The 16704-nt window shown below is 38.0% G+C and overlaps 1 protein-coding gene across 1 annotated transcript in view; it reads left to right on the plus strand.

Moving 5' to 3' along the window:
* Nucleotides 1-16704, plus strand: part of ARHGAP15 (Rho GTPase activating protein 15) — a 713811-nt gene that overhangs the window by 396541 nt on the left and 300566 nt on the right. The window contains exons 9-10 of the mRNA XM_023730171.1: nucleotides 13937-14021; nucleotides 15690-15812. Coding sequence (XP_023585939.1) covers nucleotides 13937-14021; nucleotides 15690-15812 — 208 coding nt within the window. The remainder of the gene's footprint in view (nucleotides 1-13936; nucleotides 14022-15689; nucleotides 15813-16704) is intronic.

The raw sequence follows: 16704 nt of genomic DNA on the forward strand, positions 1-16704 counted from the left end.
GGATAAAGATAGTAATCTATTTGTGTACATGGACAACACTGTGATCTTATACATCCTAGTATCTATCGAATCCTTACAACAATGCACCAGGATATTTTTATCTCTATTATAAAATAGAAAAAACCAAGCCTGTTGCTGTCGAGTCGATTACGACTCGTGCCAACCCCATGTGTTACAGAGTAGAACTGAGCTCCATAGGGTTTTCTTGGCTGTAATCTTTATGGAAGCAGATCAAACCATTTTCCACTCCAGTGCAGATAAAGAAATTGGGACTCAGGGAGGCTAAATCACACACTTTTTAAGCGGTTGAGGTGGGACTCGAAATCGGAACTTTTAACACAAAAACCTATGTACTTTTCACCACGCATCTTGTTTAGACACTATTCAGTTATCAAACATTTATTTATTGACCACTGATTGTGTGCCAAGCTTGATGAGAGTGTAGGGGACACCATTAAACTCCAAACTAGAATGTGAAGATCTGCTTCACCCCACCTTCATCCTCAACTTTACTATGTATTCCAACAGCCGTTTATTTCATGTGGCCACAGAACTGGCAAAAGAAATATTCTTGCCAAACTGTTCTGTGACCCAGAGCAATTCTCGGTCAGCCGTCCCCTCACAATGGAGCAATTAAGTTCAATTTTCCTTTGCGAGGGCCCACCCATGATTCACCGCTCTTCTCCTCCCCGCCCCCCATTTCCTCAGTCATTACATAAGCCAGCACCTGTTTGTGTTGTCAGGAGTGTTTTCAGACTAAAGTCCACAGGTGGTTTTTACTTTTTTCTCCTGTGCCATAGAGTACAAACAGCTAAACTTGCTTTCTGATGACTAATTTAAGGAAATATTTCCTGGTGGAAATTTCCTAACTGAACCGCTTGACAAAAACAAGGAGGGAGGCAAATCCTACCAGAATATTTCTCTTTTACACTTGGTTCTGCTTTGACAGTTTGAAGGATTAAGGGATAACAATGAGAGTAGTTCTTATTATTACCCAAGTCTTACTGTGTCTTTCTCACCGTTCACAGTGCCCCTGTTGGACTAGATGCTGATGGCTACATCTGTTGTGTTATTTAAAGCAGATCTTTAAGTCAAATGAGGATGTGTGTGTGCTGCTTCATTCTGAGTTTGCTTAATGTTTCCAACCATATTTTAGAAATAAATCCCAAATGCTTTTTTGCTAAGTGCATTTTCTCTTCGATTTTAAACCTATGTGTATTTTAAAGGTCATTTAATCCGTGCATTTCCAATTCCTCAGGCCTTAAATCACCACTGTGTTTTTTTTATGTAAGAGGTACTTAATGTCTCGAGAAGCTTTTTGAGACCTTTAAAACCCAGAGACATTTTTCCAAGACCAGAAGTTCCATTTTGTCAAGAGTAAACAAGCTTGAAGAAAACCAAGATCTCAGCCTGTTCAATAGTCCAAAAGTTAGAATTTCAGAGGGGTTGGAACTTGGCGAAATGCATTTTCCCATCCTTAGCTCAGTCCTCTCTATATTCCCTCCTCACTTAGGCTGAAACACATGGAAAAGATATCCAGCGGAGCACTGCAGTCACTGACATCTGCCTATGGAGGAGTGTCCTGGCGTTTGGCATCAGAATCCTTTTCCCTCAGAGGAAGTGAAGGCTCAAAACCCCAAATAATAATAATCTATTACAGATTTCAGGTTACCAAAAGCTAGAGAAAAGGATAATAGCAAAACGCTTAGCATTGCTACATATCAAAAGAAAGGCTACTGTAATTCCCCCCCTTGGGGGCATGTATTTTTATTATTATTATGCATAATTATGCACGTAAATTTAAATATATTTCCATATTATATTTAAAACTCCCTAATTCTAAATATGTAAGAAAAAAATAGGATTAATTGATGCCAATTACTGCATTTAGATTTCAGTCTAAAATTCCTGGTCACTGGAAGGAGTGGGCCAGTAGTGGGCGCCTAGAGCATCACAACTGGCTCCTCTGGAACATTCTCCTGGATTTAGGAACAGTTTTTCTAATAAAATTAAATCTGGGGTTAGAGAGCCATAGGATGTGCTGACAAAAACTCAGAATAGTGGTTAAGAAATTTGGGTCTGATCTTTTCTCTGCTTCTTACTAACTCTGTAGTCTTGGGCAAGTCACTTAAACAATTTAGGCATCATGTTCTTCATCTCAAAAGCTAGGGACATTTATGCTGTGTTCTCTAAGGTTCATTCCAGATTTAATGTCATATTTCTATGACTCTAACATGAACTCTGCCCAAGAATATCGTTATCTGACATTCAGAAACAGCAAACAGCTTGGCAATTTGATTACAATTAAGTCATTTATGAAAAGAAATAAAAAATTTGTGATAACAATTGGTTTTTGGCATAGGCAAATCTCCCATCACTTTTTTTTTTAAGTGGAAAAAAAGTTAATCTGTAGGTCTTGCTGGAAGCGGAAAGCAGTTTTGTTTGTCACAGACCTGATGACCACCGTCTCAATAAAGGATCCCAGATAGTTGAAAATGAACAAATAAAACAGGCTACATTCTGACCACATCAAGTGTCCGAATGATATCAAGGGTCTTTTCCTAATTCTTTTCCTCCTCTTTTTCTGAAATGTATGTTATGAATTATGATTATTGCATTAGAGCCAAGTATTCAACGGGCTCCAGCTAGATCTTTGTTTAGCGAGCATAAGCTCAGTGCCAGCTGCAAACTGCAGCTGTCTGTCAGCATTTGTGAGGACAAACCACCCCTCTATCCCTGATTCCTTAGCTGTAGACGACATACTGTATTCTCAGATCTGCTCAGCATACCCTTTGCATTTTCAATGCATTTCCTGTGGGGGAGGGTACCAGTGGTTCGCACGCACAGTTTGGAGCAAATAGCTCAAAGCTTATGTCAAAATGATGCCTCTAATAGATGTCTCTGTCCCAACAAAACTATTCTGTGAGAGATGAACTGGCTCTGGCCTGATGTTTCCTGATCTCTGATGTCCCAAAAAAGGCAAAGGAGGCTGCCACAAGGACAACCAACTGCTCTTTAGGACAGAGTGACCCCTGCAGAGAGCGCCAAGAGAAGGGGCCCAGAGCCAGGCGCCTGTCTCAGAGCTAGGGAATGTGGGGGTGGGGGGCGAGAAGGTCACAGGGAAGGGAGCCAGAGGAAGGCCAAGGCCCAGGGTGCTGAGTGCAGTCATTCTCCTGGGCCATAGCGTGGAGTAGGAGGCAAGGCTCAGAGGAATCCTTATCTTGGGAGAAACCCTAGTCCAGAACTTGCAAGTAACTAGGAACTCTGGGGCTTAAGAAGGAGCTTTGAAGGATGATATGTGTTGCTTGTGTAGCATTTGCCAGCCTTCAAGGAAACTTTTTTCTTTGAATTTCCAGGCATGCTTCGAATGAGAGAGAAGCTCACAGCACCATACAGGTTTAATTAAAGCATTTGTAGAGTTAACCAAAAGTATCCCCGATTTTCATCATCAAAGTGACTCCTGTGAACTACAAAGATTTTTTTTTTTTTAAGAGAGGTGGCAGTTTTAGGAATACCCTGAGAATTAAGAACTGTGCCTTTGCAGTGCTTTCCTCAGGCATTTGCAGACAGTAGCTGTGAGCTCCTTAAAGGGTAAAAACAACTAGGACTGAAGGTTCTTTGGGTCCTCAGATGCACCTAGGACACTGCTGGAAGCATGCAGTATGATCAGTCAGTACTTGGGGAAAAGTATCTTTTGGATTTTGTTTAATAATAATATTTTTCAAGTTAAAAAAAAAAAATCTGGAATTTTTCCCACTCATGGAGGTATTGTGAGAACTGCTCTTTTTCATGTAAGAGTATTGTTTCAGTAAGAAATGTGCCCTCTTGGGAAGAAAGGCATAACACAAATTCAGATTAATAATAAAACTGTACAATATGTAGCATATGCCCAAAGTTGGCCTGAGTTACTCAATGGAGAAAACATTCTAAGATTTGGGAAAAGACACATGCCATGCATGTGTTTATGTGTGTGTGTGTGTGTGTGTGTGTGTGTGTAGGACTGTGTATGTTTGTGGTCGGGAGAGGACTGACCCAATGTAAACACTTTCTTTCCCACAACTTAAACACACACACAGTACCTAAAATAGTTTCATTCAAACCAGGAGAGTCGCAGGGTCATTAAACAATAGCAAAGCTCTGTTAGTCCATGATGTTGCTTTATTCAAGAGGATTGTAAAATAAAAACAAAGACTTTGCAAGGAATCAATATTTTCAAAAGGAATAGCAACTTACAGTACAAGAGTATTTGGATTGCTAAGTGCCTTCACTTCTCTCTCTGTCGCAGTTTGCTATTTCCATCATTGTGAAACCTTTTTGCTGGATGTGTTAACATGCTATGAGCTCGGGTGTTATAATAAACAGAGAGGAAGGCTGCAAATAATGTATTTCAGTTAGGAAGAAGCACTTGAAAGAAATTGGTTTTGCTATACACATGATGTGAGCCAATCAATAGTGGTTTAGTCTGACAAGCACTGTCAATATCCATTGTCACAGTTCAGAAAGTCATTAATGGATAGTTCTTCAAAACCCAATGATTTCAACACATGTTAAAAGTCTTGAAATACGCTCTACCTGGCAGAAGTTAATCACAGGTAAACTCTCTGGATTGTATACAAGTTTTTTTCTTTTTTTTAATTCAGAGCAAAGTAACAGTCAATTAAAAAATGTATGTTTAAAACAAGACTAAATGGGCACACCAACCCAGGTACAAGGACAAGAACAGGAAAGCTGGCAATGGGGACCCAAGGTCCAGAAGAGGAGAGTGTTGACACATCTCATGGGGTTGGCAACCAATGTCACAAAACAATGTGTGTATTGTTTAATGAGAAACTAATTTGCTCTGTAAATCTTCATCTAAAGCATAATAAAATAAAATAAATGTATGTTTATAAATATATGTCTATTACATATATATTTCAAGTAATAGCTCAATGACATAATCTAATAATGTCATGTACTTAGTAAATGCTCAGTGAATGTTGAACAAGCGAGAGGAACTAGGAAGGAAGTGAGGAGGGTACTTCTCAGAGCACCTGTTCTGTTTACTTATTGATTATTACAGCAGTGACTGTGATACAGGGCACCTGTCATAAACTTACGAGTAATAATAATTGTTTTCATTTACTGAGAGCTTATTTTGCACTAGACAGTTTGCTGGGCGTTTTGCATATATCAGGGCATTTAACTTACACAGCAGTCTTTGGTGTGGCTACTATGAGCCCCATTTATCAGATGAGGAGATCGAGGCACAAAAACTTAAATAGCTTGAATAAGATCCCACCACTGTAAAGTGACAAAGTTGAAATTAAAAATCCAAAGCCTGTAGTATTTAAAAGAGAGACAGAATTTTTGAAAGAAGCAGCATTAGGGGTTGGAAGAAGAGTATATCAACAATTTTTATCTGGTTCTGCCTAAGTGCTGATCCTGAACGCTTATACTCAGTTCCTGTGGAGCAACCAGGAGTAGAAAGAGCGGACTAAGCTCTGTTGTTGGGGATAGAGAAGAAAGAGATTTTCTGGATTGGTTGGCAAAAGTGCTAAATCATTTGTAGATGTGAATGGGTGTGCCTATATACTATTGTGGGCTGTGTGCTTCTTTGAAAAAGATTGTATGTTGGGAGGAAGAAGAAGGATGATGAAGTTTGAGATACCTGGCTAGGTCTCTTGCCATATTTGCCTAAAAGAGAGCCACAGTTCTCATTCTACTTCTCTACTTCTACATTTGTTCTTATCTTGCAGTGTATAGCTACCTGGGCTGAGTGTTTCTGATACAAACATTCTGGCCAGTACACACCCTTGCCACAGAGCTCGGTACATTTTCCTGGTAGCTGTGGCTCTGTGCTACCCAGATGCCTTCTTCAGCACTTCTGACTGGCTATCTGGAGCGTATTCAGCTATCAGCTCTGCTTCTGTCCTGTGATTCACCAACCTCACCGAAGGCAATTCATTTTCTCTTTCAGGTCTACAATGAAACACACCACCGAGAGATAATTCCACTAAGCATTTCACGTAAAGTAGATGATTTAAGACTTTACATCAGAAGACGTGAATATGGCACGGGGCTATTATGAGCTCTCTGAGACACTGGGGCAGGTTAGGAATTCCCACAGGCTTTAATCAGACAGCCCTGAATTTGATTTCTGGCTCTGCCATTTATTTGCCACATGGTTAACCTCTCTGACTCTCAAATTCCTGACCTGTAAAATGGGTAACAATAATAGAACCTACTCCATCGGATGATTATAGGACTAAATGAGATATAACGTGCTTAGTACAGTGCTTGCCACATAGTAGCACTCCAAAAACATTTGCCATTATTAATAATAACTGAGATATAAGGATGATCAGATTGGCTAGTATAATGGCTAACCAAAGTGGAAATTAAGACTGTTATCACAGAATATATATATATATATATATGTGTGTGTGTGTGTGTGTATGTGTGTGTGTGTGTTTATTATTATTGCACACACATGCAATAATAATAATAGACAAGAAGCCCTCATGGCACAGTGGTTAAAAGCTCTGCTGCTAACCAAAAGGTCGTCAGTTTGAATCCACCAGCCCCTCCTTGGAAACCCTATGGGGGCAGTCCTACTGTATCCTATAGGGTCGCTATGAGTCGATTTGGCAACAGGTTTGGTTAAGCATGGTCTGGAGCCCTGGTGGCACAGTGATTAAGAGTTCGGCTGCTAACCAGAAAGTAAGGAATTTGAATCCACCAGCAGCTCCTTGGAAATCCTATGGGCTGGTTCTGCTCTATCCTATAAAGTTGCTATGAGTCAGAATCAACTCGACGGCAAGGGGTTGTTTTGTTTTTGGTTTGTTTTTTTTTAACGTGTGGTCTACTATCTGTGAGTCAATACGTAAATAAAAAAACCCATCGCTGTTGAGTTGATGAGTTGATGCGGACTTATAGTGACACTACAAGACAGAGTAGAACTGCCCCACAGGGTATACAAGGCTGTAAATCTTTACAAAAGCAGACTGCCACATCTTTCTTCCGTGGAGCAGCTGGTGGGTTTGAACCACTGACCATTCAGTTAGCAGCAAAGTGCTTAACCATTGTACCACCAGGACTTCTTAATATCAGCATTAAAATGATCCAGTACTCTTACATATGAAAAATATTTCATTCTCCTTTTTTTTTTTTTTTAATAGCAATCCGGGAATTAATTGCCTACAATCTTGTCACTTCTGTGGTGGAATTACCATGCCTACAACTGTATTGTTTTGTTTTGTTTTTTCTCTTTTTATGGACTGTTGTTCAGATTTATCTGTAAAGCTCTTCTCATTTGATTTGGCTGAGGCCTGTTTTCTATCACTAGGAGTGAACCCATTCCTATACTTAATATACAGTCTCTCCTCATGGAAAACATATTTCTACTTCATAGTGTCCTTTGTCTGGATTGATGCCCTACGTTATTTTTCCCCTTTTTTTAGTAATTTAGCTTTCAAAATCAGCTACTGCCTTAGCTCAGCAACCACTTACTTTATTAGCAAATTTATCAAAGTTGTGAACAGCTCTCAAGTGACAAAGTTTTACAGACACTATATCAAGTCATAAAGAAGCCAGAGATAAAATACCAAGTCAACAGAAGAATGTTTTAATGGTCTGAATCTTTACATCGTACATTGTATCTGATTCTGTTTCAGGAAAAAATATTATTTTGTGCCTCTACACACATCACAGGTTTTGCTGTTTAGGTATATTTTCTCTTTAGTCTTTCCTTTTGTTTGTGAAAATGTCGCATTTTCATAACTTGATGCAAGGATTTTTTTTTAATTCTGACTCACAAAAAACAAATAGATCTACAATGGAATGAAAATTGCATGTTGTAATGACATATTACTTGATACTGGCAGTACAGCACTGAAGTAGTCATCATCATCATCACCATCATCAAAAGTATTCATTAAGCAATTCAAACCAAATAAAAAACCAAACCTGTTGCCATCAAGTCGATTCCGACTCATAGCGACCCTATGGGACAGAAAAGGACTGCCCCCGTAGGGTTTCCAGGGAGGGGCTCATGGATTTGAAATGCCAACCTTTGGTTAGCAGCCAAGCTCAAAGCTATGCCAAATGCTATTTTTAAAGTTTTTTAAAAAACACTCTGTCTTCTAAAAGCTTACTCTGTAGAAATACATTATCAGCATAGACACAGCTAACATGTATAATCAGCAAAATAAAAATATTAAGCCTATACATGAAAAGATAGTGAAGCATCCATATCATAGACCAATGAATGCTTTGGAGGTGGAAGACATGGAAAAATATAATACCGGGGAAAAGTAGTCATGGAATTTCCATATCGTTGAAAGACAGGGACATGATAGTAAACTAACAACTCTTTTTTGACACTAAAAATGTAAAAATGTGGTTGTTGTTGATAGGTACCGTCCAGTTAGTTCTAACTCATAGCGATCCTATGTATAACAGAAGGAAACACTACCTAGTCCTGTGCCATCCTCACAATCACTGCTATGTTTGAGCCCATTGCTGTAGCCACTGTGTCAGTCCATCTCATTGAAGGTCTTCCCCTTTTTGTTGACCCTCTACTTTACCAAGCATGATGTCCTTCTCCAGGGACTGGTCCCTCTGGATAGCATGTCCAAAGTACATAAGACAAAGTCTCACCATCCTTCCTTTTAAGGAGCACTCTAGTTGTACATCTTCCAAGACAGATCTGTTCTTCTGGCAGTCCATGGTATATTCAGTATTCTTCACTAAGATCATAATTCAAAGGCATCAATTCTTCTTAGGTCTTCCTTATTCATTGTCCAACTTTCACATACATATGACGTAACTGAAAATACCATGGCTTGGGTCAGGTGCACCTTAGTCCTCAAAGTGACATCTTTGCTTTTGAAAACTTTAAAGAGGTATTTTGCAGTAGATTTGCCCAATGCAATATGTTGTTTGATTTCTTGACTGTTTGATTTCATGGGTGTTGATTGTGGATCCAAGTAAAATGAAATCCTTGACGACTTCAGCCTTTCCTCCATTTATCATGATGTTGCTTATTGGTCCAGTTATGAGGATTTTTCTTTTCTTTATGTTGAGGTGTAATCCATACTGAAGGCTGTAGTCTTTGATCTTCATCAGTAAGTGTTTCAAGTCCTCTTCACTTTCAGCAGCGAGGTTGCATAGTCAGATGCCTTTGCATAGTCAATAAAACACAGGTAAATATCTTTCTGGTGTTCTCTGCTTTCAGCCAAGATCCACCTGACATCAGCAATGATATCCCTTATTCCACATCCTCTTCTAAATCTGGCTTGAATTTCTGGCAATTCCCTGTGGATGTACTGCTGCAACCGCTTTTTAATTACCTTCAGCATAATTCTACTTTTATGTAATATTAATGATATTTTTTGATAATTTATGCTCTCTGTTGGATCAGTTTTCTTTGAAACACTCATGTATATGAATCTCTTCCAGTCGATTGACTAGGGAGCTTCTTCCAAATTTCTTGGTATAGATGAGTGAGCACTTCCAGCATTGCATCCATTTGTTGAAACATCACCGTTGGTCTTCCATCAATTCCTGAAGGCTTGTTTTTACCAATTCCTTCAGTGTAGCATGGACTTCTACCTTCAGTACCATTGGTTCTTGATCATATGCTACCTCCTGAGATAGTTGAATGCACAACCAATTATTTTTGGTTATGTTTGATTATTTAAATTAGAAGATTTAGTCTAAGAGTAAAAATTTTCATTGTATGAATTCTCACTTTTCTTTATGTGAATAGATAGCATAAATATGAATCATTAAGAAGATAATTTCTGCATACTCTTCTGTTACAAGTCTAATCATCTATTTTATATTTCTACAACTTCTAAGTGGGAATTAAGTAGTTAAATCACTGCTGATAAAACACCCTACATTCTTTCTTCCAATTATTTCTAGATTTAATCTTACTTTGTGTTTTGAGTAAGTCACTTACAGTTTCAATAACTCACCTTCTCAGTCTGCAGGTTGGGGGTTGAAATTATGACTTCTATTGAAATTGAGCATTTGAAAAAAAAGAAATATTAACTGACCTGTGTACATTAAGCCCAAACTTACCCTTTCTGCCTGATCTGATGCAGGGAGTTATGTGCAAAGCCCTGGAAGCTCTAAAACTGCATGCTGGAGAGGGCAAAGCTGTATTTACTCTAGCCCCATCAGTTAGCACATGTGTACACCCTGGAAACAAAGTTGAATAAACTTTATTTCTTTTTTCAATCAGTTTTGTGTAAGGTGCTCTCCTTTCGGTAATTTGGAATGTAGTAAAACAAGGTAATTCCAAACACAAGGAGAAGGTCAGATTGGAAAATATGAGTGAAGAAAATGCAGTACTTTATTATGTAATCTGTTTGATGGTTTGAGCAATGTTTTAGAATCTCTGTGGACTAAACCCCTTGCCATCGATTCTGACTCATAGTGACCTTATAGGACAGAGTAGAACTGCCCCACAGGGTTTCCAAGGCTGTAAATCTTTATGGGAGCAGACTACCACATCTTTCTCCTGCAGAGCAGCTGGTAGGTTTGAACCACCAACCTTTCTGTTAGCCAAGCACTTAACCACTGCGCCACCAGGGCTCCTTCTAGGGACTAAGCCTGACATAACCTTATTTTGTGATTTCTTTCTGGATCACCAGTTCCTGACACTTCAGTGTGATGAGATGATTGCACTAAGTAACTGCCGTGGGCTTTGCCCTAAACCTCCTCCCGGACTTCAAGTGTTGCTCTTAGCAGCTAACAAAACTGTCCATCTACACCTGATGTTGATCCCTATGTAAACCCCTACAAACGAAATGGGACTAGAACACTGTAATAGCATTTCTGAAGGGTAATGACTCTGCTTTCTTTTAACAACATTTCTGAAATGTTAGCTCTCCCAGCATTTCCAAATTTTAGAAAAATAATAATAATAACATGTAATTGTAACTTGGGAATACTGCGAGAACAGCAGTTTGGCAGAAGAAAGGGATATTTCAAAATAAAGTCCCCAGCAAGAGAAGTGCTGGCAGATGCTCAATTCTGGATCATGTTATCCAAACCATTGGATTCTGGAAGATTTGGGGTTTTTCTTTTGTGGTTCCCATACCCTTAATAGAATGGTAGTGGATATTCATCATTCAAACTATGTTGTCTCCCTTGGGAAATAAATATATAAGGGGTGCCCATTGCAGTAAACATTCCTACCTATTGAGGTGATTTGAACACCACAATAGCTGTGTCAGGTATAAAACCTGTGTTGGGCTAATGCCTATTCTCATATGTAATAATATTTATTGAAGATCAACTTAGAAAGCCCACAATCGTAACTATTCTCTGGTGTGAGCAGCTTTAGCACCAATTAAATCTCTCAACTGGTTAAGAATGGCGCTTAAAACTAATGCCTTTGGCCTGTGTGCATTGAGACTTAAGTTGTATATTGTTATTCAGAATTCTTAGACTTTGAAAAATATTCTATGTTTTGGCTTGAAAAAAAAAAAAGAGAGGAAAACATAAAGGAAATGAAAGTAAATTCTATAATACCTGAAAAACTAATTGCACTTCAGGTTAATTGTTCATGGAGGTGAAAATGTGAAGAATTACGAGTGATTTCTCTAGTCTCCTGTATAAGTCAGATTAGGTGCTTTGGAATTAAGCCTATATCTCACTAGGCCCTTTTCATTTTTGAATAAAAAGTTTAAATGTGAATGGAAAAAAAACTGCTCATTGGCTTAACATAAATCTTTAAACTGCAGGAAGCTTCACCCTCAAAAAGTAGTTGGATCTCTGAGGAAAAAGAAAAGGCTGAATTCTATTTTTCATAGATGATGGATTATTATACCACACTGTGTATTTTCCAGTAAAGTATCCTTTTATTTGCACTGTGTGATTACAAGTTTCTAAAAGTATGTGTGGGGTCACTTGGGTGCTGTGGGAAAATGCAAGGAACACTGTTCTGTTAAAATCAGTAGTGAAATCAGAAGCAAACTATGTCCTGATTATCATAGGCATGTGTTTAAATTTTGCTTTCCTTAATTGGTTATGTTGTATTTACTTAAAATGAACAATTTGGCAAGTTTTTCTCCCTTGACAATGGAACAGCGTAAACTGTTTTATAAGTTTGGCTGTTAAAATCAGATTTGTAAACCACAGTATTCAAAGACGTTTACTGCTGTTTAAAGGGACCCTGTGATGGACCTTGCTTTATAACTATGCACTTTTTATATTTTTATTTTGTATTTATAGCTCTTTCAAGTTATTTGGTTAATAAAAAATAGCCATATATTATAGTCATCTATTGGCTTCGACTTCTGCATAACTCCTCTTAGAACAAAATGAGCGGAATGAATGATGGCAAAGCCCTTGTAATTTGACTTGTCATCTGAGGATGATTATTTATCGCATCAGGAAATGGAAGTTGACGCTCTAGTCTGTCTCCAGGAAAGTCATCATTAGAGGCAACTTTGGAGAGTTTGGTTATGTTAAAAACTGTAATCATATCCAAGACTCTGCTCGTTTCTCAATATATGAGAAGGAAATAAGATAAAGCACTTACAAACATATTACCATTTTCTTTGAAAAACCAATGCACCTTATGCACACTTCTCACATGTAGAGCCAGATGGTTGTATCGAAAATAATATAATATACATATAGATCTCTCTAATTAAGAATACTATCACCAGAGTACCTAGGGGGTTCCAAAAAGATATAACTCTATAACTCACTATGTAATTATTTTCATAATTTAGCATTTATACTGAGTATATGTATATTTTAATTTGCAGGGTACTTTCTAATCACATCATTTTAACTTGCTCCAAAATAACAGGGAAAATATCTCCCTTGGCCAAGTAATTGTTGACATTTTGTCTTGAGAAACATCAGGGTTTGGAGGTGAGATCAGAAATAGAAAATATTACCTTTGGTAACCTTTGAAAACTTAGATGGATTATTCCATATCATTCCAAAGGCAGACTTTAGACCAAACTTGCCCTGAGGCAGATTTTTTCCTAAAAGATGTAAATATCCCTTCAGCCTCCAACACTAGAACCCAGATCTACGGGTGTTGACTACAATTGTCAATTGAAGCAGATCATATGCCAGTTGAGGTGGTCATTGCAATGGCTAGACTGAAGATGAAAGTTGATAGGATACCATGTAAGCACACTGTATTAAGATGCTCAGAAGAACTCTTCAAGCCAACAATTTTGAATTAGTTAGTGCCTGATATTCATGGTTGTCTTAGTTACCTAGTGCTGCTATAACACAAATACCACAAGCAGGTAGCTTTAAAGAACAGAAATTTATTTTCTAGCAGTTCTGGAGACTGAAAGTCCATATCATGATCTCGACCCTGTAGAGTCCTTCCTTGTCAGCAGCCCCAGGCATTCCTTTGTTCCTTGGCTCGTAGATAATCTTCACATGGTGTCTGTCTTCCCGTGTGTATGTGTGTGTGTCTATTCTTGTCTCTTTATAACTCAGAAGTGATTAGGTTTGGATACACCCAATACTGGTATGAACCCCATCAACCTAACAAAAGAGAAACCTCTACTTCCAAACAGAATCAAATCTACAAGTATACAAGGGCCAGGAACTCAAAACATATTTTTCAGGGGTGCATTTCAATCCCTAATGATTGTCCTGTACAAGCAATTTTTGCTTCCTTGTATTCTAATAAACCTATTGCTGTCAGGTTGATTCCAACTCATGGCAAACCCACGTGTTACAGAGTATAATTGCTCCGTAGGATTTTCTTGACTGTAATCTTTACAGAAGCATTCTGCCAGGCCTTTCTTTTGCAGCACCGCTTGGTAGGTTTGAACTGCCAGTCTTTAGATTAATGATTAATAGTCTAATAGCTCTTGCTGTTTCTCCAGAACAAGACTTGAGGTCAGTCCCTTCTCTAGGATCCCTTAATTCTTGTACTTATGTCTATCGTACATTTTACCAGACTGTATTAGGATTACTTGGTTACATATCCAAACGCCACAGACAATGTGCATTTTATCCACTACAGTTAAATCCAGCACTGCCATGTATGTAGTAGATGGTCCATTTGTGTGTTTATGTTTTGGCATATGGTCCTCTTTTTTTATCATCTAGTAGCACTTTACATTTTCTCAGTGTGTGGGTAGACTGTCTACCACCAACGAATGAGAACTCAAGCAAGGCCCATAATTTTTCTAATATAAAAGCAGTGATTCTTAACAGGAGACAGTTTTGCCCTCCAGGGGATATTTGGCAATGTCTGGAGACATTTTTGATTGTCATCTCAGCTCCCAATCTTGCTAACTCAAGTTTGGGACTGCTCTATGGTCAGAATGGGGGAGGGAGGACAAACATGTCTTTCCTTCACTAGTCATAAGAAGGCTTCTCACACTGTGGACCAGGCAGATTTGACAGGAAAGAGCCTCTACGTACCAGATAAAGTACCCAAATACTCACATTTAAACAACTGGATTAAGACAGTGGAGGCCTCAGTTAAGATCCATATTACAGGGCCAACAGAGTCCTACAGTCATAAAAAAATGACACATCTTGAATGTGTTTAGACTGTATGCTTATTGAAAGTTTGGACTTGATATATTATGCGCATTGTTGAATTTACAGCTTTTAGCATGAACCCTGATACTTACTATGCATTCAGCAAATATTTGTTAGGGCATGAATTTGGCACACGCTTAGCTTTACAGATAAAGCTGAGAATAGGATGCTGAGAATAGGGGACTGATGAAGACATGAAAAGTTTGAGGCAAATTTGTGTTTCACAATTTCACCTAGAATTGGTAATTACATACCAGTAAGGAAAGGAAGAAGTACCTGGTTTAGAAAAAGAAATCAATCTGGGATAACAGAAAAAAAAAAAAAAGATTGACAAAGTTATTTGGCTTGACGGCACCTAACAACACCAACAACATTACAAACTAAACCCATAGCCATAGCGTCGATTCCGACTCATAACAACCCTATAGGACAAAAGAGAACCACCCCCTAGGGTTTTCAAAGAGTGGCATGTGGATTCGAACTGCTGACCTTTTAGTTAGCAGCCGAGCTCTTAACCACTGCACCACCAGGGCTCCATTTGAGTTTACAGAAACTTGGAAAATGCCTGAATTACATAGAACCCATTCCTATCGAGTAGATTCCTACTCATGGAGACCCCACATGTGTCTGAGTAGTACTGCACTCCATAGGGTTTCCGATGGCTGTGATCTTACAGAGGTAGATCACCAGCCTTTCTTTTGAGGTCCCACTGGATGGATTATCTAGAGGAAATATATAATCATATTTAATTGAAATGAACAAGATTCTAAAGTTTTTTACCCCTATTTAGCTTAGTTTTTTCCTCTACCCTCATCATAATTTTGTGTATAGATACAGATAGGTGAAATTATCCAAATAAAGGTTATTATGCTTAATATAAGGGAATGAAAATGAAAATAATTTATGAAAATAATTAAAATAAATTTTGAATATGTGGAGCGGGCCGCATTTTCATCGCACACTAATGTTGCAGCCAAACTAGTACATTTACACAGGCAAATTTACTTGTATGCCCTGTCTAAACAGAAGAGCCATGGCTATTAATTCAGGTAGTTCTTTCATAAGTACTGTTTTCTATTCATATTTGCATAAAGTAATAATCATAAAAGAAAAATTTACTGAAAGCCTGCGACTGTTTTTTTTTTTTTTTAAATCTCCAGTGTTCAGACTGCATCATAGTGCTTCCGATACAAGCGACAAAAACCGAGTTAAAAGCAGATTAAAGAAGTTTATTACCCGAAGACCTTCCCTGAAAACTCTGCAGGAAAAAGGACTTATTAAAGGTACTGAGCATTTTATAGTTTTACTGTAACAGTGATAAATGAATGTGCCTCTGTGTCTATAGCTAATCAGCTCTAAAGGAATATTAGGATATTTTGTTCTTTTAAGGTTGCTTATTAAAATTTCTGCTCTGTAACAGAAAAAAAACAAAAAAATAAAAAGTTGCCCAGAAAATTAATCCAGGGAAAATAAAAGAGACATAACGGGATCATTGAGAGAAATACCTAGGCTTGCCCTTTGTGGGTGGGGTATCCTAGTGGCTCATTAGATTGACCCCATGTCAATCCAGTTAACTCCTACTGCCCCAGCATACTGAATAACAGCAGTCGCTTCACTCTCCAAAGTATCAGATAAGTTATCTGATTACCCTAGTCATGGTCTAAAATAAGTGCTAGAAAGGAAAGTCTGAAACAAACTAGTGTCATGAAAACTTAGGAAGATTGAGAGCTCGAGGGCTGAGAGCTTAATCTACACTGAAAAAAGCAAGACTTTTCTATATATATCTATAGTAGAGAATAAAATATTCTAAACTATCCTATTCAGAATAGAAAAACAGAGACTCTGGCATTAGGCTGACTGGAATTTAGACTTTGATTCTGCCAACGCACTTATTGTGTTGACATTGAAGAAGTTATGATCTTTCTGAGTCTCAGATTTCTCATCTGTTAAATGAGGGTATTTATACCCTTCTTTGAGGTCATCAAAAGAAATAAATGAGATAATCCGTGTAAAGTATTTAAGAGAATTTCTGGAACATAAGTAAGTATTCAATAAATGTCCTCTGCTATTAAATACTATTATTATTTATTATTTTTGTTATCAGTGTTAGTGTATATCAGCTAGTTGAATAGATGAAGGGGTAGATAGAACAGATTTCTATAACTGGAAATCACC

This window comes from Trichechus manatus, unplaced genomic scaffold (genome assembly GCF_000243295.1).
Source record: "Trichechus manatus latirostris isolate Lorelei unplaced genomic scaffold, TriManLat1.0 scaffold00033, whole genome shotgun sequence".
Lineage (NCBI taxonomy): Eukaryota > Metazoa > Chordata > Mammalia > Sirenia > Trichechidae > Trichechus > Trichechus manatus.